The sequence below is a fragment of the Cataglyphis hispanica genome, chromosome 7 (assembly GCF_021464435.1).
Source record: "Cataglyphis hispanica isolate Lineage 1 chromosome 7, ULB_Chis1_1.0, whole genome shotgun sequence".
NCBI classification, from domain to species: domain Eukaryota; kingdom Metazoa; phylum Arthropoda; class Insecta; order Hymenoptera; family Formicidae; genus Cataglyphis; species Cataglyphis hispanica.
The window spans coordinates 3,371,726-3,398,227 of record NC_065960.1 but is presented as its reverse complement, the minus strand read 5'-3'; the positions used below and the strand labels follow the sequence as shown (position 1 = coordinate 3,398,227).

Here is a 26,502-nt window from a genome sequence, read left to right as displayed (position 1 = left end):
AATTACGTAACAAGACGTGAAGTAGGTAGATAGGTAGTACTCATGTTCAAAGTTGGATCGAAAAGAGTACCCGTTTTCTCGTAATTCGTCGTTCCGCATCGCTGTGAGAAAACCCTTGAGTTTTTTCCCGCACTTTCAAGTTTGCCTCGATCTCCATTCGCGTTGAATAATTGCTCGTTAAAGCGCCCTGGGTATTCCTTCTCGTTCATCTTGATGGTCAAACATCGCGCGAAGAACGTGCTATACTCAATGCTTTCTCCCACTGTGATAATAATGCCATTTGTAGCCCTTCACTTCATTTAGAAGATACGCAACCTTTGCACTATGTTCAATAGATACTGGCTCCACGAGTTATTTTCTCCGATGACATTTTAAATCTCATTCAAATGAAGCGATTTTATGAGTAGAAAATTTTTTTAATATTCCAAATATTAATAATATGTTTACGCTAAAATAATTCACTGTTTCCCAATGATAAAAAATTTGATTCTTCGGAAAATATTTCTGTAATAAGTTATGGAAGATCACTAGAGAGTAGCTGGGATGTTACGCGATCTCTATCAAAATTTCCACTTTTCTGCTTCTAGTGCGATTCTGGAGTGGCTGTGGATAGATTCTTTCATGCCTTGTACTCGACGAGAAAGAAAAACCTCATGCCATTCTTGCTCGGTACTGCTTGTTCCGAGGTCACCGAAACATTAGCCAAGATCGTACCTTATTGGAACGTGATTCAAGTATCGTTTGGCTCGACAGCACCGGCCCTCTCGGATTCCAACGAGTTTCCTCTGTTCCTGCGAACCGTCGCGCCCGACTCGAGTCACAATCCGGCCAGGATAGCATTGATCAAACACTTTGGATGGGACACCGTCACAGCCCTCTCGCAAACAGGCGACATGTACTCCTTGGTAAGTAGGTCGTAAGAAACACGAATGTTGCTCAGCGACAAAGCGAAGCAAACCAACTCTCTTTAATTTATCGGAGCAGTTTCGAGTTCAGCGCTTTTTTGTCACTTTAACATAGTCCGCACCGAAAATAACTTGTAATATCGGATGGACGTTATATTATTTTTTTTCGAGATTACTCAAGAATCTTTAATGTTTATGTCATCCTTCACTTAAAGTCTTTAAAACGTGTGTAATATGTCTTGCAAAATTGTAAATGGGATTTATAAACGCAATTGACCCAATTAATTTTTAGAATAAACGCAAGCGCGAACAAAAAATTTTATCAATCTGCAGATTAATTGAGAAATTTTGTTTGCTGTATAATAACGTTGAAAATCGATGCCTTCATAAAGAACGGCATTTAAATGACGTTAATCACGATTTAAATCCATGCCAAAAATATCCACTTATAAATCCAGTGTCTACTCTATCGCAGCTTTTATCGTTTAAATATCGAGATCAGATGAAGTGGAATGCGATGGGGCCGAAATACGAAGGAAACGCACGCGAGTAGGCGATAACGCAGTCGCGAGCGGCTACATTTTCCGCGCGATATGTGTATTTATCTCTCTATCTCGCTTTACGTAACCGCGTATTTAATTGCAAACTACACCACGGAAGTTCGTTTGTGTTCGATGTGACGTGCGGTCTGTGTAGTGAAGTTTCCGTTATGTCGGCTTTAATTAACTTTCGATTTGTACCCACGCGTAGTTAACCAGAGCGCCGGGCGTTTGATATCGCGTTTCGGTTAATTCTCGGTCAATTTCCGTCGTTACATTCTAACGGAAACTACCACACATCATATCCGGCTTTAATGTAGGCTAGCAATATATCACGGATAAAATCAGAAACGTCGTATTATCAGGATTTTGAAATACGAGAGAGGAATTAGTAAATTGACAATTCATAGAAACATATGTTGAAATACGCAATCTTTTAATCGTTATCTATCAAACAGTCAAGCATTTTTTTTGGATTATATTATTTGCGACATTTAACTTAATTTTCTTTCTTTAATAAGAAAAATAATTCAATTTTGTAATTTTTTTAAATAAAACATGTATAAAGTCTTCTATGTCGAAAGTCAAGTAACAGTAATTAGGAAAATGTTATGGAAATCGACGCACCGACGTATCAGTTCACATCTACATCTCGTTAAAATTTATATCGTTTTCAAAAACTAGAGTTAAACTACTTTATAAATAAATAGTTTGTCGTGGTACAACGGAACATCCTACGTACAAATTGGTTTACATCGTAAAAAGTATGTATGTACGTAGATACCACATAACAACACGCAAGAAAAGCAGCTGTAGCTTACACGTCGCTAATTAAACTTCGTTATGTGAATGATGCGTTTTACAGAGAGATGACCGTAAATGCGAGATAAACAAACAACACGATAGTCCTTTTCTAGATAAACGAAGCAAAACTCATGTCGCGTGTGACGTACGATATGTATTTGTGAAGGCGACGTGCGAGATTTTTGTTTCGTCTAAATAGGACGTGACAAACAAATGTCACACATTCGCGTTTCTGCATCTATCGCTGGCTGTATGCTTCATGTTGCACGTATGACACACATCTCTGTTTCAGGCAGTGAACGATCTGGTCACGGAACTGGAGCAGGCGAATATCACGTGCACTGCTACCATCACGTTTGCTGAGAACGATTACAAGGAACAATTGCGAACTTTAAAGGTAAGAGTCACATTTAAATGTCACACTACGTCGTTCCTTCCTCTTATTTTTTACAATTTAACGATGAGAATTGGAATAACGGTCGTTTCACGCAGTTAGATCTGATTCTAAAGGTGGTTTATTCGGCCAGCCGGTAGTTCAGATCATCTTTTGGCCGTAATTCGCCTTTGAAATGCAAAGTTCGTTCTCACGAGATGAGCGGCAAAGTATCGATTGGCATGTTATCACATCAGAATTAAATTTGCACTTGCAGCATTAATATGCGCAGATTAACTCAATTTTTAATAAAAGGGTAATTCTGTTATTCCTTAGATATAACTAAACATATGTTAGCTGACATTTAACTAGGTAAAAAAGCACAAAATAATAATTTAATAAGAATTAATGCAAAATTACGAGGCAAATAAAATTTTCAACTTGCAATTATCTCTTTCTATTTCTCTTTTGTTCTATCAGTATCAATAATTGCAATCATTTACGTGCATTGATAATATTTTATTAATCTCAAACTAAAACTTTTAATAAAAGATGTTCAAAATTAATTATTCTTTTCTTTTTTCTATTTTTTAATTACAGGAGTTGGATACTAGGATAATTATTGGAAGTTTCTCACCCAAATTGGCGCGACGTGTTTTCTGTGAGGTAAGTTGCTTAAACAAATTTGATTAAATAAAAATATCATTTTTGAAAAATAAATTTTATGAAAGATTTTCATTATAACTAAATTTTCTCTCTTTTTTTTATTTTTTATTATAAGAAAAGAAATAAAGTGTAAAACTTTTAGACACGTATCTACAAAATGATAAAGAAGAGATTATATTCTTAAGAATTAATTAATGATGCTTTTAATAACTCTCATTATATAACTCACGTAATTTCAACAAAGTTATGTCATTCAAACTATTCATGTCTAAAGTTTTTATTGATTTGGTTAAAATTTCTCACTAACCAAAAATAAAGTAATTTTGTAATTGTCTGCGAAAGCATTACTGGTTTTATTGCGCACTCAATGATTGCAAAATTTGTTTAAAAATTTAACTTTCCACAGCGCTCATATTTTCAAATATTATTATCAATTACCCCGATTAATTATCTGTGTGTGATGACATTATTTGCGTTATCTCTTTTACAATTCTCATCAGCAAAGAGATAATAATATGCTCTTTTACAAGTACATTTTGTTGCTTCAAACTCAGATTTTTAAAATTTAATAATTGTGTATTGACAGTATAATTATGTGATTTAATACAATTCTAAAAAATAAATAGATGTTTATTCGAAATGTTGACTCATTCAATATGTCATTGAACTAGAAAATGCTCGTGTCAAGTACTACGAAAACAGCACGCGCAATAAGTTTTATAAAAAAATAACATCCGGAAATGGAAAATACTTCCATGTCAAGTATTAAAACAATACGATGAATTTTATTCGAAAAATAACATTCATTATTCATTATACCTGAATTTCTGATATTTACTCGGCGATAAGAATTCACTTCCATATTTTTCGTCTACGCGGTACATCAATTCTCTTCAAACTTTATAAAATGAAAACGTTCAGCAATTCCTTGCAGCGTGGATTTTACAAACGCTCGAATTCGTAAAAACAACACAACGGTGAATATTTTTTGTAAATAACTACAAATAACTACCGGAGTGAAAAGAAACTAGAACGCTGTTTGTATCATAAAATTTTCTACAATGCTAAACCATTAGACAGAACTTGATTTTCCTGCAAAAATGTATCATGCACGAACAATACACATATACAGCAGTTTCTTTTCTCTGTATTACATGATACAACTCTCTGCTACATATCGTATAAATGTATATTTGTCTTTAAGCGAAGCGCAGAAAGTGGATATCAAGTGTATCAGATACGTGTTATCAATAGTCATACAATACTACAAAAGCATAAGCACATAATGCCAATGGGACGCAGTGTTTAGCTTCTCTCCTCGCTCCCTTTGTAATTTAAGACCGTTCGCAAAAGCTTTTCGAGTCTTGTTTGTAGTGCGAGTTTTGAAGTATCTCATATCGCATAGTGATGAACATGCAGATGAGATACCGGAATATACGTAAGCAAACAGAATGATCCATTAAGAGAAGCATCTTGCATTTTAGATTGCATGTACATAAACCATACTGCGTACCATCGTTATTTGAAAATTATCAAAAATAAATTATTAAATCAATAACACGTAAAACCATAACATGAAAATTTAAAAACTTATTAAAAAATTATTGTTATTAAATTATTATTTTAAATTCCAAATAATATAAATATTGTGTAAATATGCAATAGAATTATTAAGAGATTGCTTTAATTTTAAAAGCAGAAAACTTTGTAAAGTTACATCGTTCCTTAGCATTAAGTAAATGATGTCTCATAAATAATTGCAGTTTGTCTATCTTCTTCATGCTAACATATGTAACAACCAATTTGCTCTTGCAAATCCTTGATATCAATTCTTGTTCGCAATTTCTTGTTTGCGCAATGTGCGACTCGGCGTAGCGGCAAATTTTGTCGTAAACACACGTAATGTTGTACGGAATGTTGATAATTTATTCAAGTATTCAATCAAAAGCTAAAGAGCTTGGAAAAATCGATGTGTATGCCAAAAGAAATACTATAAAACAATAAAAAAGTATATTGGCGTTTTTCGCTTTTATGGAATAATAGAGGATGCCATTGAGCAGAAAATGTCTGATATAAAACAAGTTCTAGCTACTGATAAATTCTTTCATTATAAATAAGATGGGATTCAGAAAAGAAAATGTGATATAAAACAAGCTTTAACTTTTACTGATAAATATTTTATATCAGACACATTATATCCCACCGGACTTTTGTTCTTTGTCGGATCTTTCGATTTTGGATCGGATTAATTTATGTTTTGACGTCATATCTCTGTAATTAAAGTTAATTGAGACACAAAAGAGAGAAGAATAATATCAAATTTTCTTGTATCTTTGAGGAAAACTCAGTAGATTGCACCGTTTTTTATGTTAAATTTACTATAATTTAATTTCTACATAACATCGCTATATGCATCGAGTTTAAATTACATTCGGTTTGTTGCATCCCGGAATATATGCGCTACTTGCACCTTTGCCACAAATTACCAAGTTGCAATAAGTCTCTCTACTCCCTCTCTCTCTCTCTCTCTTTCTCTCTCTTCTTCTCTCTTTACCGACTCTCTGCATGCGATGCTTTAAATCGTGCTGTTTAGTGTTCCAAGATTTTATGGTTCATTTCCTGAGCTTATTTCCACAGCTGCATTTCCGTGCAAGATTAATTCTCATCTATCTCAAAATTTATATTTTATTTAAAAATTTATATTTTAATGACAGAACACTCGCATGTTCGTTTATAATAATGTGTGTTTCTCTCATGCTAGAATATTTTTTTATTTAGGTATTCTAAAAAACAAAAAAAAAATGATTTTAAAACCAGATTTTTTAATCTAATTGTTGAGCATACATTCTAATAACGGCTTACATAATTTTAAAAATATTAGCTTTGTTATTTAAAAAAATGAGATATTTTTCTTTTATTTTGAGATTTTAGAAATGCGAAACAATCTAGATGATTGCACGTCTGGACTATATTTTTCACATTTTCTCACTTGCATTATTATAAGTTGCCTCATTTTCATTTAGCAGACATCGTGCGCTATACTAAACAGCTGAAGAACAGACCATTGTATTACAATCGTAATCGTATGTGCCCGCGTCAGCGTCCGGTGTGCACGTTTGCATTGAAGTATGTATATCGGTTTGCTTTACAAGTTAACCCGAGCCAGCACGTAACATACATGACATCTTACGTGAACCATATGACACCTTAAACCTCGACAATAGTGTCCATTTCTCTTCGGTTGTCACGATCATGCCCACGCAAAACGTTACATGCAAGGATAATTTCAGATTATACGAATATTCCTTGTGACCCATCCTATATAGGGGAGAAACGTCAAAATTATAGGACATTCAACGGACATTAATATCACATTAGAGTATTCATATTCGCAAAATAAATCGGCAATGTCGCACGTGTTTCTCTGCAAATGGAGATCCTCGGATAGGATTCGCAGCATCCCTCATATCGGTCAATTACATAAACGATGCGTGAAAATGAAAATGAATTTCCGAGTACGGGTTTCGAGCACGAAGAGACGATACATCTTGGACAGCCGTATATATCAACAATTCAATTGCGATTGCCATCATTCAAAAATTATCGATTCCGAATCGTGCTTTCCTTCAAACGACTCATCCGTCGTTGACATTCGTCGTTTTTTGGCGACGTTTAATATTTGTAAGTCACGCTCGCACCGTTTATATTACGGTTACATAGGGACAGACATTGTCTGTTTCCTTCTCGACAGAATAGTATAGCGAAACGAAAAAAAAGAGTGTAATGAAAAAGCGAAATGAAAGATTAATATCTTGTATAGAAGCTGATGGATTGATATGATCATTTTTTATAAGCGAACAAAAGGATTATATTTTATGCCTTTATAGGTCGTTATGGACGTAATCATTGTACAACAGCGAATCGATATCTTCAATATGAATACTCTTTTATAAAAAAGTACTCTAATACTTTCCTATATTCGCTTTTATTTTCTTGTGGGTAGCTATATGACTAATATAAGACGTGACACGCATTCGAAAAATCTTCTTTTATATTTTTTTATACACTATGTTCCGATGTAGTGTAGTCACAATTTGTAATATTAGATTATTACAATTTTTCTTTTTATTCTCAATTTATTCTTTTTATGACCCTTGCACGTTGCTCCAGTTTCGGATAATCGTGATCTCGTCATGCAATGTAAGATATTAGATTATTTTATTATTTAAACAATAATCGTACATCCCTATCAAAACCACTTTGCAACAGCTGCATAAATCGTAATATTGATATAAAAGTCAATTTTTATGATTGATTCATAATAATATAATAAATGGAGAAAAAAAATCGATAAAAAATTTAGTATTGTTTTTTTTTTTTTAATTCATAGGAAAATTATGACACGAAGCAATTGATAGAATTTTTTACTGCAAGGATTTTTCTTGAAACAATTTGTAATTTCCCACCTGCGCGATTTCAATTCCATTCTTCTTTTTGTTATGCTTTGTGTTCGATATTTGCCGATGACGCGTACGTAACGAAGGTACGATTTTCCAGCGAAATGGACGAATCTTCAGCTATTGATCAATTGAGGAATGGAGATATGCTGAAGCGGCGCATGTTGAATCGTGCGGTTCACTGCAAATCTATTATTCTGTGTTGAATGACTAATTGTCTCAGAAAGTAACGAATAATAATGCAACTCGGGCATCAAAACCGTAACATTGCGATGCATTCATAGAAGAATCAATCATTTTGGCGCAAAAATATATCGCTACACGTGTCAGCATTTACTGTCGTAATTGTACAATTAATGTGATTAGATTCGAGACTAAAAAAAGATCTATTCAGTTACTAAAAATTCGCAGGAAGATAAAATCTTCGCTATGATAAAAATTGAACAAAAAGATGCAAGGATAGTAAAATATCCGTCGTTCAATATTTTTTAACGATCAATTCCCTTTCTTCCATCGCTGCGGAGAGATCACGTTATAGGATGTACTAACGTTATTGAAAAACCATACTTTAAGTAAAGCGAAAGCACGCAACTGCCCACCTCTTCCCTAGTTTAACGCCGGACCACAAATAATCCCAGCCATTAACTGCCCTACCGCAGCCTTCTGCGCTGAAGTAACAACTTTTTATTACCACTTTTAGTGTACTGGCTGCTACGCTTGTAAAGAAACGCAGCAACCTGATTTACGAGAATGCACGTGCTCGATACTTGCCGACGTTTCCTTCTAGATTCTTTAAGAACTGATACGCTTTCTTCATTCGTGACAAGTTGTGCTCTCATGTATTTGCCGCATTTCGCTCACCAGTGACAAAATACAAATATCATTTTAAAGAATGCAAATACGTGTACTATCAAAATTTATAATTTTTTTTATACGAATAAAAGAACAACAATTGAACCAAGTATTTTTATTATTTTCCCCATAAAATTTACCTTATATCTATATTTTATATAGAAATTTTATCTGAATTTATACAATATTTTTAAATATCTATTGACTAAGTGCATGTATATGTGTACATATATAGTAAATCACTCTCACTTGATTATAATCGCATCTCTTAAAAAAAATTGATTGTATCAAGACGAATATATAGATATAATCCAGTGAAAGAAGAAAGCGTCAAGATGTTCTCAAAGTACAATTTCATAACGACGACCTACTTCATCCGCTAATTTGACCGATAAAGCGAGAAAACGATATAAAATGCCTTAGGCAGATATTACAATGCTCAAAGTACACCCGGCAGAGCCATGAAACTAAAAAAGTAAAAGAGAATTCTAGAGCAGAAGACGGAGAGCGCCGGGAAAGTAAAGACAGCAGGAAGATGAGAGGGAGACACATGATGGGATATATTTTACAAAGACATTCGTCCGCGAACAATCTTTTTCTCGGCGTTATTTCTCATTATACGGAACATCCAACATCGTTACGCGATCGTCATAAATATTTCCCGTGGCCGACACTGCGATCGCCGTCGATCTCTTTCCAGAGAGAAGACTTCGCTCGATGATATTATAAAATCTGATCGGACGCGCGGATTGCGACATATAATCTCTCTCGCTCTATTCAGTAAATCGATCAAGTAAAACTGATGAACTAAGAGAAGCAATGAATTCACGATCGTCCTCGGCTATCTCGACGAAACATGCAATCGTGTGGAATCGATCGCGATAATATGACACTATCGGCGCAGCATTATGTTTTCGTGCCTATTGTTCGCAAACGCGATGAACCGAAGCAACGTCCTTTTATAACTCCTGTTTAATTTTGTTGCCGGAGAGAGTTTCGCCAACATATCCTGCGCACAGCGTTAAACGGTGAACTCATCTAGAATAAATTTTGCAAAAACGTGTTTATAAAATCTTTTACCTTGTGAATCCTTTTTATCATAATTTTTCCAGGCTTGGAAGCTCGGGATGCACGGCGGTGATTACGCTTGGATATTGCCAGGTGATACCGTCGACTCGTTGATGACGAGCGATCGGCGGTATGGTGTCGGAGAATGTTCGCCCTCTCAGCTGTCGCAGACTCTGGACGGTTTAATCATCGTCAGGAGTCACGCCACGGTCGTGGGAGACGAGATCAGCGACTCAGGATTGGTACGTCATATCTGCAAAATTTGCCACATAAACTTGTAAAAATGTTGTAGTGGAGCTTATTAATAGATGGCTAATAAAGAGGGCTACCATTGAATTAATATATCATAAGCGTAAAATTTTTGAACAACATGTATAAAATTCTTCAAGTTTCTCTCTAGTTTCTATCGTATCCTTTGATGAATTTAAAGTAGGTTTTTCCATTAATAAAAATTGCATTTGCAGCAGTTTATTGAGTATATTCATGTAAACACATTAAATAAAAAAATAAACTGTCTTTTCGGCCATTACTGCTAACGATAACGGCGAGAATTGCAAAATTTTACGTAACTAAAACATTACTAAAATGAAAATAAAACAAAAATGCAAAAACTTAGTCACGAAGCTGTAACAATAATAACCTATCGCTGCTGCTACTAGCATAATAAATGAAGCCCCGGGAAATTAGAAGAATAGAGTATTGAAGTAAAGAAAGCTGAATGTCTTGTGACGAACTCACTTTTCTATTCTGTTCCATTAAAAAAAGTTAAACGTCAAAGTAGAAACAGACGCGTAAAAGACGCGCAAACATCGCCTTTTCACACGTTAGATTTATTAGCATTGAGTTTAATCAGTTTAATTGGGACGACGAGTCCTCATAATTGACATTATCGTGCCAACTAAGTCACCGTCAGTTTCGAATATTCTTGAAAATAACAAGTCGAAAATAGACAGACGAAAATAGACTTTTTGCGAAATCGTCGTATGTGGATTGAGCATATCACACTTTTCGCACATCCGACTGGCATTTCTCCCACGAATACTTTTCCAATATAGATCTGTCCCGAGTATGTCGTGGAACGCGGCTTCCTCTCGCGATATCATCATGAATAATTTTTGCCGCGTATATCTGTGTAATTTCTCGTTTCACCGAGTGGAAAAAATAATTACGTTTGAAATACGGAAACTTTAACAACGCTATTAATAAGCGTGATAAGGAGAGCGTATTTTTTTATAGCTTTGAATGTCAAAATTAAAGTTTTGTACTAATAGAATAAAAAAATTTATTAATGCCAAATTATAATATCAAACCGAAAATTCTCATATAATTTATAAATGATTAATCACAAGTGTGATTAATTATTCATAAATTATATGTGTTATAACATATATGTAACATTTAATCATATTAATCAGTAACGTGGAAAACAGCGAATTTAATATTCTCTTGAAAATAGTCGTCTAACTTTTTAGCCTATGACAGAATAGATATGCGTTCTAAAAGCTAAGCCGCTGGAAGAGTATTTCAAATGTGCTGAACATAAAAGGGAAAGATCCGATATCATAGTATTTTCTCTTTTAGTACACAAAAGTTCTGATTCAGAGATAAAATTATAAATGCAAGTATTACTAATTATTAAAAAACTGCTTATTAGAAAAATGATACTTTGACTATTTTTCTCTTTTCTAACAAACTTAATACAACGCATACGGGAAGGTTCAAGAATATTTATTATGTGTTAATCTATAATAAACCACGATCTGTAGTCACTTAATCAGATTTGCTGCGGTAAATTTAAAAAATCAGAATTTGTCCTTGTACTTATTATGCAAATTTATTCCGATAATTAATCGGATTGCGACATTCTCGCTGATCCAGCTTATGATATACTTTATCGCGCCTGCAATAAAGATAACATTATTAAAAATTAAAATTATTTCTTCACATCAATATTCTATAGATTTTGATATAGATTTTAATAAATTTTGAATTAATGATAAATAAAATTCTTTTTTGTTACGCTCGCGCTATACTTTTTTTTCAGATGAAAAGTACGTGGGTCTCGCTGATGCAAACAACAAATTAAATTAACGTCCGCTAGTCTGTCGATTTAAACTGTCTTTTCTCTCTCTCTCTCTCTCTCTCTCTTTCCCTTCTCTTCTCTCTCTCTCTCTCTCTCTCTCTCTCTCTCTCTCTCTCTTTCTACATGCTTCAATTTTTTTAATTATATGACAAAGTTTGCAAATGTTTCGCGAACTGTTTGACACGCTTCATGTGCCATTCTCGTTTATTTTGCAGACCAGTGCAAAATTTACTTCAGAGCTGATTAGTAGAGGCGCAGATACATCCTCGAAATTTGCGGGGCAAACATACGATGCCGTATGGGCTATGGCACTTGCCCTCGCCAAAACTGAGGTCCTTTTGAATCGACAGAACGAGAGCATGGCGTGGTACACGCATCCGAAAAAAGACTTCATTTACCTCTTGCTGAAGCAGCTGAAACTGTTGCGCTTTATCGGAGTTTCGGTAAGTCAGGACAGACGAAGGATAAATAAAGCATCGAGAGTGGCCGTTTTTTACGTCCGTCCGAAAAATTTGGCAAATGTCACGGAAGAAAAGTACAAAATTGCCCCACACAAATCCGTATATATGAGACGTTTCCGCAACTATCCATGTCCTGCTATAGATTCTATAGATTCTCTAAGTTAAAGTCGACTCTTCTTTAACAAAAATGTCAAACGGTCCACTCCCTTTTAAAGTTTATTTTTAATAATCAAAGATGAAAAACTTTTTTTGACAATTAAATTTAATGTTATGAGAGTCGAAAGAGTCGAGAAATTGTGGGCTATTATATCCATTTATCAATTTTTCTTAAAGTAACATTTGAAAGGAGGATCTTTATAATCCGCACACAAAATCGATATAATGATATTATTAATTTGTATTAGCTGATGGCTTAATAAAAATAAAAACGCATGGTTGGGTTTACGTTGCGTTAACGAAATTCTAATTATCTTTTATATTTTAAATGATATGATTCCAACATTTCGCCGTTATTTTGCGACAAATTTGTTGATACATTTTTCAAATATTTTATTGTTTGCAGGGATCGGTTTCCTTCGACGATGCGGATCGCGTTGGCATCACGGCATTTTATCAAATGCAAGGTAAGTGTAACGAAGATATTTAAATAGAAGATACATTTTTTTTGTGTAAAATGCTATAAATTTCTTCAGACATAATCCCCGAATCTATTTTTTGGAGTTAATAAAAATTATTAAATTTAACGAATTGATTGACGCGAACTGAAGGATCGGGGATTTATTGGTTTAGCAAGAGAGTTGGAACGATCAACGCTATTTGTTGACTCAATCTTTAGTGACGAGTCACTGACACATTTCGCCAGTTGCTCTTCGGACTTCATGCTTCATCCATTCAAAAGCCAATGTCAATAACGCCGTTAAACGTACAATGAGCAGGAGCTTACGCCAGACAACATGATAAAACGATAAACCGAGTTGAAAGCACAGACAATGGCTTTGGTTCTAACGATGCGATGTATTGCGTATCCTCTCTCATTGGAGACAATTGGCGCGTGGACGCGCACATAATTCAATTTATGAGTTTTCTATTATGAGACACACGTCTAATATCCCGCTAATGCGTTTTGTTTACGAACATTTCTACGCTATTTAAAAATCTCAATCTATCATAATTGCAGACTTGCGATATGGCATCTTACGTAGTATATATTCTCTTCAATAAAAAACATTCAATCCTTCTTTCAAAAATCGCTTTGTATGTTATATATGATCGCTTATGTGAATCTCGAAACGACATTATTCTCGCATGCTTGCTTTGATATAAAAAGTTCGAAAGATCAATTTCTGTCATCGATATTTCGTAAATTGTCCCAATCTATTTTTGCAAGCGTTATTCGAAATATCTCATGCATTTAAATAAACTTCTATGATAATTATATTTCGTTTCAGGGATATTGAATAATTTTTGTTAAAAATTAATCAATTATTACGATTTACTTATAAATAATAAAAAGCAAATCACACTTATACAAATTGTTGCCACGTTGCAAAATGCGTAAATATTTTTAATTAATATATAAAAGAATATTGATACATATATGAAAATAATTGAAAAAACTGCAAAATAATGTGTATGTATGTAACGATGTCATAAAAAATGTATAAAACCGCCACGCTTCTAATTATAATAGCCTACCGCGTCATTTTGTTGACGCTCGCGCTCGGCGTGTTCGCGTTTAAAAAATTGTATACTGCAATATCTACATCTCTTTTAAATTAAAAATTAGTCATTTTTTATCGTTGACGCTACAATAACGCTGTCGTAACCTTTGGATATAACGTTAATTAATTCTGGAAAACATTAGCGGAGAAAGTCGCGCGATATACACTGACGTCGCACTGCGTGATGACCTTTTCTCTGTAATTTCTTTTTTCCGTAAATGTATCTATGTATCCGCACACGTTCTAAACTAAAAATTCAATTTGTTAATATTATCGTAATATTATTTAATTACACATGCAATTGTACAAGTTTCTCTCTCTCTCTCTCTCATATATATATATATATATATATATATATATATATGAGAGAGAGAGAGAGAGAGAGAGAGAGAGAGATATCAATAATATATATATTTCAGGAAAATACTGCCATTTCAGATGCGCTATATGTATAAATAGAATTACCCGCATTTGCCTTAGAAAAGCCGTAAAGAGAACTGAATGTAGATATACATCACGGTAACCGGTTCACGTTTCCATTTGTGTTCGTCAAAGATAAGCTATTTTTTTAAGCCCTTTTGTCAATTTTCCATGTGGCTTGAGGTATTATGTCATAAGGTTTTATTGATCGAATCCTTTCATTCGTAAAATGAAATCTTATACATTAGATTATTAATCCGTATAGGATTTCAAATTTACAATGCTCTATTTGTTGTTAATTTTGCTATTAATGGATAAAACTCGTTTTGCTATATTATTAATAAATAGATGTGAAAACTTTTTGCGACATTCCCATTCATCCGGGAGAAGCTTCTACGAGAAATTGCATTGACTTCGCAAACTGCTAACTTGACATAGCTCAACTGTGCAACTACTAACTTGGTTCGCGAAACTGGCATTGAATTATAAAACCGAGTGCCCCTTGTACTCAAAATTGCAATCAGATATCTTTTGCGATGTGACTATTAAATTCTTATTTTAGCTCTTCATTTTTAAAGATCAAATCAAGATTAGAATAATCGTACATCTTTGGCATTTCAATGAAAAATTATCAAGATAATAATTATTTTTATTAAATTATCAAGATAATAATTATTTATTACATTCTACGCACAATGCCTATTATTTCTTGTTTCCTAATGCTATTTACGAGTGCAATGTCATAATGCGAAACCGAGTATCTCTTGCAAATTGGCTTAACAGGAAATCGATATGTATCGATTACTGGCATTATGTAGTTTCAAGTTAAATCAAATACAGATCTTTGTTGAACATGCATTATTTATTGAAGTAGAATGTAGACAATATTTAATTTTCAATATTGTTCTAGAAAAATATTAAAGCCAAACAAACATTTTACAAAATTTTACATTGCTCTCTTTCTCTCTATCAAAATTTACTTTCTTTTAGGATAAGATTATTGAATTTCATGTCAATATAATATAAATCTAAGACTATATATATTTTTAAAAAATGATTATTGTGATTCTAGGTCATTTCAATTCTAGATACATTAGCTGGATGATAATCCAATATATTATACACATACACATATATTAAGCCGTGAAAATTGACTCATCTGGCTTAGCCTCAATATTTAATTGCAATCAATCACAAGAACGTTAAATCCATTAGAGACCTCTATTTTCCTTTATAAATTTCTCTTATAGATTTTCTCTTATAAATTTCCAATATATATGAGGAATTAAGTTTTTTAACATATTCAATCATTTACCGCGTGATATTTCAATATTGAAAAAAATGCACCTTTTTTATAGATGCAACGGACTGAGAAATTGTGTGAAAAAATTTTTCGCAGAATTTATTTCCTGAAATAAATTGACTAATATTTGACCATCAAATATTTATAGTCTTTTGTCAGTTTGTTTGTTTCTTTATGACAATAGTTGCATGTTAACTTTATTTTATCATATATTTATTCATATATGTATGTAATAAAATATTTTTTATAACCGCACAGTAAATTTGTCTAAATAAAAATGCTATGTATAATTAATATAAATAAATATGAGCTACGCGAAGAAATTTGTAAGCTAATTGAATATATATAAGTGGAATATTTCGAGATTGTCCCGTAAAATTCATTTACGATAAAATTTTTGCTCGGCGATTTTATAAAAAAATTAACACTGTTAATAATTAGAAAGTGAAAATGAAAGAATATGATTAGAACAATAGAAAAAGCGTAACAGACAAAACTATCCAAAATTGACCAACGTCTCATATAGATATGTTAAAGGCGGTATTGTCTTTAACGGGGAGAGATAAATTAAATTTGCACATCAAATCGCGATTCGTGGCGTTCCAATAACGGGGCGAAAATAAAAGCGACCAATTGCATATTCAGTTAGTTTTTTGCAGCGTCACGTTAGAGCATTTGCGATGCACAAGTCGACGATTTCATTTTTCCGTCGCACAAGTGAAATTTTCCAAGAAAGATTCGCTCTATGACGGTTAAGCACGGGAGAAAGAAAAAGAGCGAAAGTTAACAGATCCTGAAAATAAAGAACCACCTAAATCCCTTGTCGGCGCCAAAGTTTAACGCTCGTAAAGGGTTTTACACGAGTTTCCGTTGGAACACGGAGCAGTGCAAACATCAGTTCGGTCGATGTCGCGGTTTATATATCCTGCCGGATAATAGCAAAGTCGTCTGAGTCCGTCTGAGATATAAACCATGAGACGCGATCGTCATCATGAATCTCGCAGTAACACGTCTAACAATATCCGGCATTTTATCGACGGTATTTTATACGTCAGTAAAAAGTCAATTAGGCATTATTAGTGAAGATGGACACTCTTGTCGAAATCGACAAGAAGAGACGCGCTGTGAAAAGTGAAGATAAGACCAAAATGCATTTTCAAAAAAATATTATTTGGCTAAATTAATATTTTTATCGTGAAATTTTATCAAGTCGTGAATTAAATTAGACGTATATTTATCGAATTATAATTATCAATAATAATAATAATTTTAGCCGAGGTAAAAGAAAAGAAATATATTACGTCATGCTAATATTATTATCATGATATGTTCCTAAATAATTTGACGCTGAAAAGTGAGCTTTTTCAATTTGCATTACTTGCAGACTGCGAGTAATTAACGTGTTAGTAATCACACCTGCGTCAAATACCTCTCGTACATCGCAGTAATAATGCAAAATATGGCGCTGCAAAACCAAGAAATATCGTAATTGCTTTCGCATTGTTCCCACCGGAAATGTCCACACACATGTCCTCTCGCTGAAATTTCAAAATTTATTTTATACAAGAAAATGCGCTGATAAAATTACGGTTCAATTTCAATCGGATTAACCATTTGGATATGATAAGATTTCACGTCTGAGTTGCCAAAAGATATCGAAAATTATTCTACGCCATGTGTATTCGCATGTAACTTCCATTATCCTAAATTATGTCATTAAAATGCAAGGACTAAGTGCAACATTGTATGTTGCAGACGGTGCGTTTTCGTGTGTGCATAGATTGAAATTTGAATAACCATCAAATTTTCGCCAGAAATCTATAGAACCGAATCGTGCTCGAAAATCTTGCGCGCGGTAAACAAGATTTGTGAGACGGATATGCGGCGATATGAAAGTTTACGTGCGTGGAATTCACGGATGAAGTACATCGGAGAAAATCGTCGAATTTTTCGCGTAAAGCGAGCCGCGCGATAATCCATAACGCGCCACGTTAAAGAATCCGAGCGCCTTGCGCGAATTCACGAGAACGCGATCCATTCGTCGCGAGACTCGAGATCTGTCTACATCGGCGAGATTCGAGATTCACGGTGCCGCCCCGGCAATGGCGAACAACGGGTCAAGAGTTCTCTCTCACCAGCGCAAACAATGCCGACGCATAATTCGAGTGGTCCGCAGAAGCACCGATCTGCGGTATGCTTACGATTTCGACGTTAGAATTCTCCGCGAAATCAAGCCTCCCTCGGGGAGTGCATAACGCGCTTACGCGTGCACACTCGCGCAACTGATAACAAGGAGATATTTCTAATGGTGTCAGACCGTGTAGTAGTATTGCCTTGCTTTCGCGCATTCTCGATTATGCTTTCGAGAATCGAGACCAAGGCCGCGATTCATTATTCTTTTTTGATTGTGTCTACCGCGTTGTGTTCGACTAAAAATGGTACGGCCTGAACAATCTCTTAAAAGCTTCAATATAGATGAAAAGAAGACAAATATTTCTCTATTCAGCTTTTTTATCTTTTGTTATGCCAGTAAGATATGAATGTTCTTTTTTTTTCAAAATTATAAGATCATATGAATAATATCCATTTATCAAATATCCCTCGATAAATATTTTTATGTAACTTTACGATTGTATTTTATATCAAGCACGAATAAAGATATTGATTTATATATAACGCGTTATAAACATTGTAAATAAAAGAAGTCTCTCTTTATAAAAGAATATAACAGCAATGCTTGTTACCGTAACCCGTTACTCCTATGGCTCTTAAAAGAGATTCTGTAAAGTTTTCAACAAATATTAGCATGTGCCTTCTCTTGCCACTAGTCAGCTTAACAAAGAGAAATTGAGACGCAGATAATCTAAAGCGCTTTGTTTAAACTTGAGACCCTCTTGGTACGTTATCGCAAGGTTCAACGTTACTTCTCTCTCTTTCTTTTTCTTTGTTCGGCAGCGAGATCTGTGTATTTTTAGAGACCTCAAGTATTTTATTTCCACCTCTCATAATCCTACAATGTGTTTTCGGTGAACTCCCGTAGAATCCTTTTACGATGAAAAAAAACTCATCGAAAATTATTTTCCACTCCATGTATTGCGGTGGAAAATCATTAGTCACGTTTTAGTTGGAACAAAAAACAATTGCGAAGTATTCTCCTCTATTAGAAAAGTTTTTAGGCGATTCATCAAAAGGGGTTGGAGACGTACGGGTTTCCTCGAAAACGGATGACACATTTTCTTTCATTTCCTATCTCTCTCGGTCAGACTCGGTCTGACCTCTTGCCATTTTCACGCCATTCTGTTAATCGCCGTCTGTGATACATCACACACTCTCATCACCTAGCTCGTTAGCCCTGCTCGGAGCATTGCGAAGACGCGACTTCTTTTTCAGATACCCCGTCGATGGCATCGATTTTAGATGAAGTCAATAAACTGGCACGAATTTCCGGCGCCAATAAAGACTATAAAGAAGACTCGCACAAAGGGATCTGCAGTTTGGACAAATTAAATAGTATCGACTGCACGTTTACCACCTGTGACCAGTCTTTCGTTTTTTTTTTTTTTTCACACCGCGCATTTGTTCTCAGCTGTCAAACTCCTACTGCAATCTATCAAGTTTCACGTCAAATAATCAAGCCTCGCGTTGTCAATATATTGGACTCTCGAAAGAGATATAGAAAAAGTCCAAATATATTATATATATAATCGTCTGCCTTTTATACAACATATTAAATGGTGTGGATTGGTCGAAATCACGTACCTATCATGTTATCCTCATTTGATCGTATAATGATGGATGAAAGAAATTTATCGAGGGCGATGGATTGAACTGACTGGATGACGGTTCTTCATATAGGTCAACGAGGGTTGCGAAGAACACTGAGCATGATACGATATAGGAAAGATTCCTTATACAGCGAAGCGTCACGAATATCGATTCGACTTGGTATCTCCAAAAGAGAGAAAAGTTATAGACCAAAAGTTGTGTGTTTGCGTATTACGTCGTATCGAAAATCGGGTGCAAGCAGAAAACTGCAGTGTCCGATTGAACTTTGTTTTATTTATGACAACAAAATGATTATTCGATCATATATTTACGAATAGAGTCGAATAGACCTGTCGCTTATTTCGAGTATCTCGAACAATATCAGACAATCGCATTTACATCACTAACATTTATCGTATCATTATTTCATTTTGTTATTTCCCTTGCTTTCTCATTAATCACTATCGACCACTGTTTGCGGTGGTCTATTTCGCTTTTTTTTTACTTTATTGTATCATAATATCGGACAGTTATTTAAAAAAATTATTATTCCAATATACATATAATATATATAATTCTAATACACGAGATTGTACCGTATATTTATTGGCTCCGCTGCAGAAAAATTCAAAATGCATTCTAAAATTTGCACGCGGGATTAAATTCGCAAGAGCAGTCACCGCGTCATCGTGTGCTACGTTGTCGCGGGTTTATCACAAAATATTTCTCGCTCGAGAAATTGCCCCCCAATGTTGGAATGTATATATGAACATAAAAAAATAAAATAAAATAAAATCACCTATAAAACCGTGTATGACACAGATCCCTTTATCGCTAATATGTTCAAATGACTAGAGCGCATACAATGTTTTTTGGTCGACAATTTATTATATGGGTATGTAATCACGCGCACTAATTCTTTTCCCTCGCTACCAAATGATAATCGCTATCGCACGCGAGAGCTCGCGAGACCGATGTGCGAGCTCACGCGACGCAATGAAAGATGAAGAAATTATTGGATACAGAACACGAGAGAACATGCGAAAAAATTCGCAATAAAATTTTAGATAAAATGTACAGAATTTAATCTTAAAGATACATTTTTACGTTACACGCGGATAAAATTCTAAATAAAATTTTATCCGCGTGAATCTTTTATCTGTGTAAATTTCACTTCGCGAAATATAGCTTGTGAAAAATGACTTAAACGTTTTGAGCTGCACGCGAAAGAAACTCACATAAACGCGGCACGAAAAGAAACAAAAGGCGATATAGGTAGCATAAATTGCAAGCATTTGCTCGTTTGCTGTTTCTAGCAGGAAGAATAAATCCGACGACATGAGTCTATTCTTTGTTGCTCTTCGAATTAAAGTTGACGCGAAACAACTAACTGCTCTTGGTATTATAAAAGAAAATTGTGAACAAATATACAGAATGTTTTGGACTGTTTCCAAAACTCTATATAATGAGAATAACAACAAATTGGCAAAAGCACTCGGCTCGCGCGTTTGTTACACGATAAGTAGCTACTGAAACTTTGAATCTGTGTAACAGGTTTGCTTTGAAGAGAGCGCGTTTTTTAATTGATAAGATCTAGTAGCCTTAATTATTAGAAGCAAATTTTTCAATTTATATAGAATTTATCTATTTTTTATGTCTTTAAATTTTAAATATAACTTTACTATCTTTAAACATAATCTTTCTCGTTATATTACATTTAAATTTTATAAACTAACAATAAATATTATACTCGTGTACAAAATACTTTAAGAACAGTATCGTTAAGCATTTATGATATAAAAGTAATGTCTCAAGAATATATATTGTATATTAATTATATATTGAAATGTATACCAGAAAAAAAATACAATTATCAATTATATTTCTAAGAACTTGACACGGATTCTAGATCGCTGTTACTTATTTCAGAGCCGAAAAAATATGAAAAAAAGTCTGCTTAAAGATTCATTAGAGATATCGGAATCTCCACAAGTGCAAGTTCTAGGAAACTTTAACTTTTTTATTCATTTGTAATCAAATTAGCATTATTTCCTAGAATTATGCAGCAGCTTATCAATTTCAGGCAATTTATATATCGTATCGTTACTGATCGAAATGTGCATAATGTTACGAATAAAGTTCAAATTGAGATACAGCATTTCTATCGTCAAATTGTAACAGAGGTTATCAATTTCCTTTATATGATATTATTGTGCATTTGATATTATATATGTATTTAACTAATGTTGCATCATTAAAATAATTTACTTACATACTTTTTATTACAAATAGAATAATATAAATCTATAAAATAATATAAAAAGTAAGATATTTATTTTGTTTAATTATCATAAAAAATAATTGAAATAAATTTAAAATCAAATATATATTTTCTGATAGTGTATTTACTCGTCATAATTTTCCTTGTGCTACGCTTTGCTATAAAATGATCGCTTTCAGAGTCGGTCAGATTAATCGAATGGTGTTTAATCCGTTATTTGAATAGGTTTTTCATTGAAATTTCGACCTCAGGTGCGATGATAGCAATGCTGACAAGGTTCTCACGACTTCAATCAACCTTTTGCCTCGCGAATATCCGAACTTATCGACTTTGGCTGGTAAATCACCGGATGAGTACGAGAGAAAAGGAGGCGAGTAATGGATTTTCTGAAAGATGTCGAACGATGAGCTAGAAGCAATTAAAACCTCGATTTGATTAACGTTGCCCTTTCGATGTGCAATATAATTCTGTCTCCAATAAGAAGATAATTATCAGAATTTGAAAAGTCACGTCTATTTTGCTGGAATTAATATTAAATGAATACTGAATATTTAAAAATTCAATCAGACATAATAATTGCGAATTGTTTGGTGCTGCCGATTTTTTACTCGCAAATTATCTACCAAAATTCTTCCTAATTGTATATATATCGTCAGTTTCGGGGATATTAATAGAGTAATTAATTTCTGTTTCAAAATTGCCTTCAATAAAGAGAAGAAAACGGCAGATGTGCAAACAATCGGAAATGGCAAGAGAGAGGAAATTACACTCTCAACTTGAATAAACGTCCCTTTGGACGTCTCGATCTCTTTTCGCTACTTATTTTCCGACGCACGAACGGAGCAGTTTTATCAAGCATTCACAAGGAGAGAAGAAATCGAAATAAAGCAGAACAGACAAAAAATATAGCTCTAAGTAAAAATCGATAATCTTTATTCTGACGAAAAATCTATCTCACTGTATCGTTAGAGAATTATAATTTTCTATTCCTGAAATATTTCATGTTTCAAAAACTGTATAATTTAATAAAATGTGAAAGTGTAATAATAGTTATTAAACCAAAAAGTTGACAGTAATTAATTTTAAATAATGGTTATTAATTTCTGTATCGAAAATTTACTGGGATAAAATTTATTACTGCACCAAACTGCAATTTAATTGTGCACTTTTACCACGCGCTTCGGATGGTTGATCAAAAAGTTTTTCGATTACAGGACACACTATTAGGAGAATAGCTATCTACACTCCCGAAGATGGGAAACTGATAATGAACTGTCCAGGGTGTATGGCTACAAGATGGCCCGGAGGACAAGTGCCAGCGGCTCGTAGGGTCTTCCGGTATGTATTACCAATATTATTACAGGCTCAATTCAATCACTCACTCGTTATAAATCGTAAATAAATTAAATTTTAATTTCCTATAATTTTTTTCTAATTTGTATACTTAAATAAGCATATTTAAGTGGCTAAAAAATATATGATAAAATATAAAAAAAGATTATAATATACGGCCTACGTTTACTTTCATCTTACACGTGCGTCTAATCTTATCATTATACAAGTTAAAAATTTAATAATATAAATCAGAATTAATAATTAGAAAGAAATAATAATTTTATTGCAAATAAAATTAATGAAATCATTAATGCTATGTAAATGGATAGACACGTGACAAAATCATCGCTGTCAAATATTTAATCGTTTTGACACGCGTTTATTTGCAATATTTCGATGATGTAATGACAGCTTGTACCAAGTTATGTAAAGTAATAGTGGTAGCAATTATAATATCGCGAAACAACGCGTTAAATTAATTTATACGCCATTTGATAACATCGATCGATAATTCATCAAATGAGAGTCGCCCGAATGACCGTCTATATTATTGCATGCAGATTACGAATGGTGACAGTGGCACCTGCTGCGTTCCTCGCTGTTACCTGCATTGCCAGTGTCGGTGTTACTTTGGCTCTTGCTTTCCTGGCTTTTAATCTCCACTTTCGTAAACACAAGTAAGCTTATTATTTTCTCAATATAAGCAGCACACACGAACAAATGTCAAGCGTTTAAGTAATATCTATTAAACTACTTACTCTAAGCGAATCTATTCTCTGGAATAACTTTTGATTAATCTTGTTTAAATATATAAATTAATTATTTTAATAAAAAAAAAAACTCGTAAAAAAATATATTGAGGCAATATTTTTTTATGAATCAAAACAAATGAAGAGAATTCACTCGAATAGGAATAATGCTTGCTATATATCAATGAATTTATATGTAAATCGTCATAATATATCACTCAAGTTCATTATTCCTGGATATTGGCAGAAGCATAAAACTTTCAAGCCCAAGGCTAAATAATATGGCGGCTGTTGGTTGTGGCCTGGTCTACGGTGCTGTTATACTTTTGGGACTGGACGACGCCACTTTGCCCGACAGCGACGGTTATTATCCTACAGTATGCAAGGTGATTAACATCTATTATGGGGAATATTAACGTCCGCGATGTTGCGATCAATATGGGTATTAGTTTGATTTACATAATGTATGTTGATAATCTCCATTAATATATACATAATATACACATGAGAGCGATTTATAAATTAAAGAGTATATAAGAAATTTTATATTAAAGACACAGTTTCTTAAACAAGTCCGGACGTAAAAAAGAAAATAATTTTTTACAGTTGATAAATAAAGCAATTTCTTTACATTCTGAAATGCAACATGCAACAGTAATAAAATTGTGCAATAATGTGCAATTTTATATCATTCATATGTTGATTATTATATTAACGATCATAGAATTTGTTTGCTAAAAATTGAAAACTGCTCGTCCCTGTAATATCTTACGTATATATTATATTATGGAATATTTTCTTTTAAAAAAGGAGATTAACGTAAGCGCGTTGTGCGTATTTTCAATCTGCAGGCGAGAGTGTATCTGTTATCAGCCGGCTTTTCTCTGGCTTTCGGCTCAATGTTCACAAAGACTTATCGAGTACACAGGATCTTCACCAGGAGCCGGAGCGGAGTCGTGAAGAACAAGGTTGGACGACATGGCAAATTTTCTTCCTATCTAATAATCAAATGCAAAATTAATATTTGTATAAGAAAAAAAAGTTACAGAATCAATACTCTGTCATCAGATACATAAATCACAGAGATTTATCGCTTTGTATTTTCCAGCTGCTCCAGGACACCCAGCTGATATTCTTGATCTGCATGCTCTTGGTGATTGACGTTGTTGTGGTAACGCTATGGGTGATTCTAGACCCAATGCAACGTCACTTGCAAAATCTGACTCTGGAGATTAGCCCACAGGACCGGGGGGTCGTCTATCAACCTCAGGTAACCGATGCGAAACGGAAACGGACACACGTTTCGGTTTGCCCCGTCATTTCGAATGAGCCACGGTGAACGGCCACAGCTAAACGATGCGCAATTATCATTAATAAGCCATAATTAACTCGCATCTTTATTTGCTCTTGCACAGGTGGAGGTATGCCGTTCGCAGCATACAAACGGTTGGTTAAGCGCTCTCTACGTTTACAAAGGTTTATTGCTCGTAGTCGGAGTCTATATGGCCTGGGAAACGAGGTGAGTTTGAAGATAAAGACATTTTAAAATTGGCTAGCCGGCTCCCTCAATAATAAAGATAATCTGTTGTATATTTTACGAATTATTTCAAAAACGCAACAGACATTAATTTCTCATATCGCATATCTATAATTTTCGCGGATTTATTAAATTATAATCCTGCTTTGTTTATCACTTTTCTTGAATATTTATTGTTTCAATTTTGATATAAATAAAATAATCTGTCAAATATTTCCATGCATCTTGGAAAGAATTAGTCGGCACCGTTGGCTTAAATACTGCCAATTAACACGGGGATATATAATACACGAATAAATCGCTGATGGTTTCAGGCACGTAAAAATTCCAGCCCTAAATGACTCGCAATACATTGGTATGAGCGTGTACTTTGTAGTAATCACGTCAAGTATCGTCGTAGTACTAGCCAATTTGATGCCCGACCGCGCAACCCTGGCCTTCGTCACGATCACTGCCCTGATCTTGACTTCGACGACGGCGACCCTGGCACTGCTCTTTTTGCCCCAATTAGCAAACATCCTAGCGGGCGAGAGAGCCGATCCGGTCGTGCAGAGTTTTGGTCTCAAGATCGAATGCAACACGCGTAGATTTGTCACCGATGACAGAAGGTGAGTAACCAAAAAAATCTCTCCTTTAATGTTTTGAAGAAGATAGAAAAAATTAAAATAAAATTTAAAATCGCGCATGGAAGGATGATAAAGCATAATAGTTTAATATAGCAATAACAGATTGTTCCTCCTTTTAACGAAGATTAATCGATTGGGCGATAATAAACTTCAAAACAATGTCCCTTTATTATCACGCCTACGCGCATTCCTTTTAAACGTTGAGAGAAAAATTACTTTGTGTTGCGTTACAAAGTTTAAGAACAATCATTGAACTTATATAATACCACTAATGTTATTTTTTTATGAAAAATTTGTTTGCAAAACTATTTCAAATTTTTGCCATTTTTAAATCTGCATCTATGTCATATATATTTTCAAGATTTTCATTCTCTCTTGCGTTGACAAATTTCTGAATATCATTTAAAAATTGACGCATTTGGCAGTTTAAATATTAGGTATGTGCATAATTTTAATTTCATTGATATTGAAAAAACGGTTAACTAGGATATAATTAATAAAAATCATCATTTTTTATAAAAATACAAGAATTGATATTTGCTTAAAAAATTGTTAAA

General features: G+C 33.9%; 1 protein-coding gene across 2 annotated transcripts in view; it reads left to right on the top strand.

The window, feature by feature from the left end:
* Positions 1–26,502, top strand: part of LOC126850732 (gamma-aminobutyric acid type B receptor subunit 2) — a 66,159-nt gene that overhangs the window by 32,636 nt on the left and 7,021 nt on the right. For both annotated transcript variants that reach the window (XM_050593986.1, XM_050593988.1), the window contains exons 3-15: positions 588–905; positions 2,541–2,645; positions 3,222–3,287; positions 9,709–9,906; positions 11,963–12,190; positions 12,771–12,831; positions 22,913–23,036; positions 23,594–23,710; positions 24,030–24,168; positions 24,634–24,750; positions 24,891–25,052; positions 25,198–25,301; positions 25,634–25,927. In XM_050593986.1, coding sequence (XP_050449943.1) covers positions 588–905; positions 2,541–2,645; positions 3,222–3,287; positions 9,709–9,906; positions 11,963–12,190; positions 12,771–12,831; positions 22,913–23,036; positions 23,594–23,710; positions 24,030–24,168; positions 24,634–24,750; positions 24,891–25,052; positions 25,198–25,301; positions 25,634–25,927 — 2,033 coding nt within the window. The remainder of the gene's footprint in view (positions 1–587; positions 906–2,540; positions 2,646–3,221; positions 3,288–9,708; positions 9,907–11,962; positions 12,191–12,770; positions 12,832–22,912; positions 23,037–23,593; positions 23,711–24,029; positions 24,169–24,633; positions 24,751–24,890; positions 25,053–25,197; positions 25,302–25,633; positions 25,928–26,502) is intronic.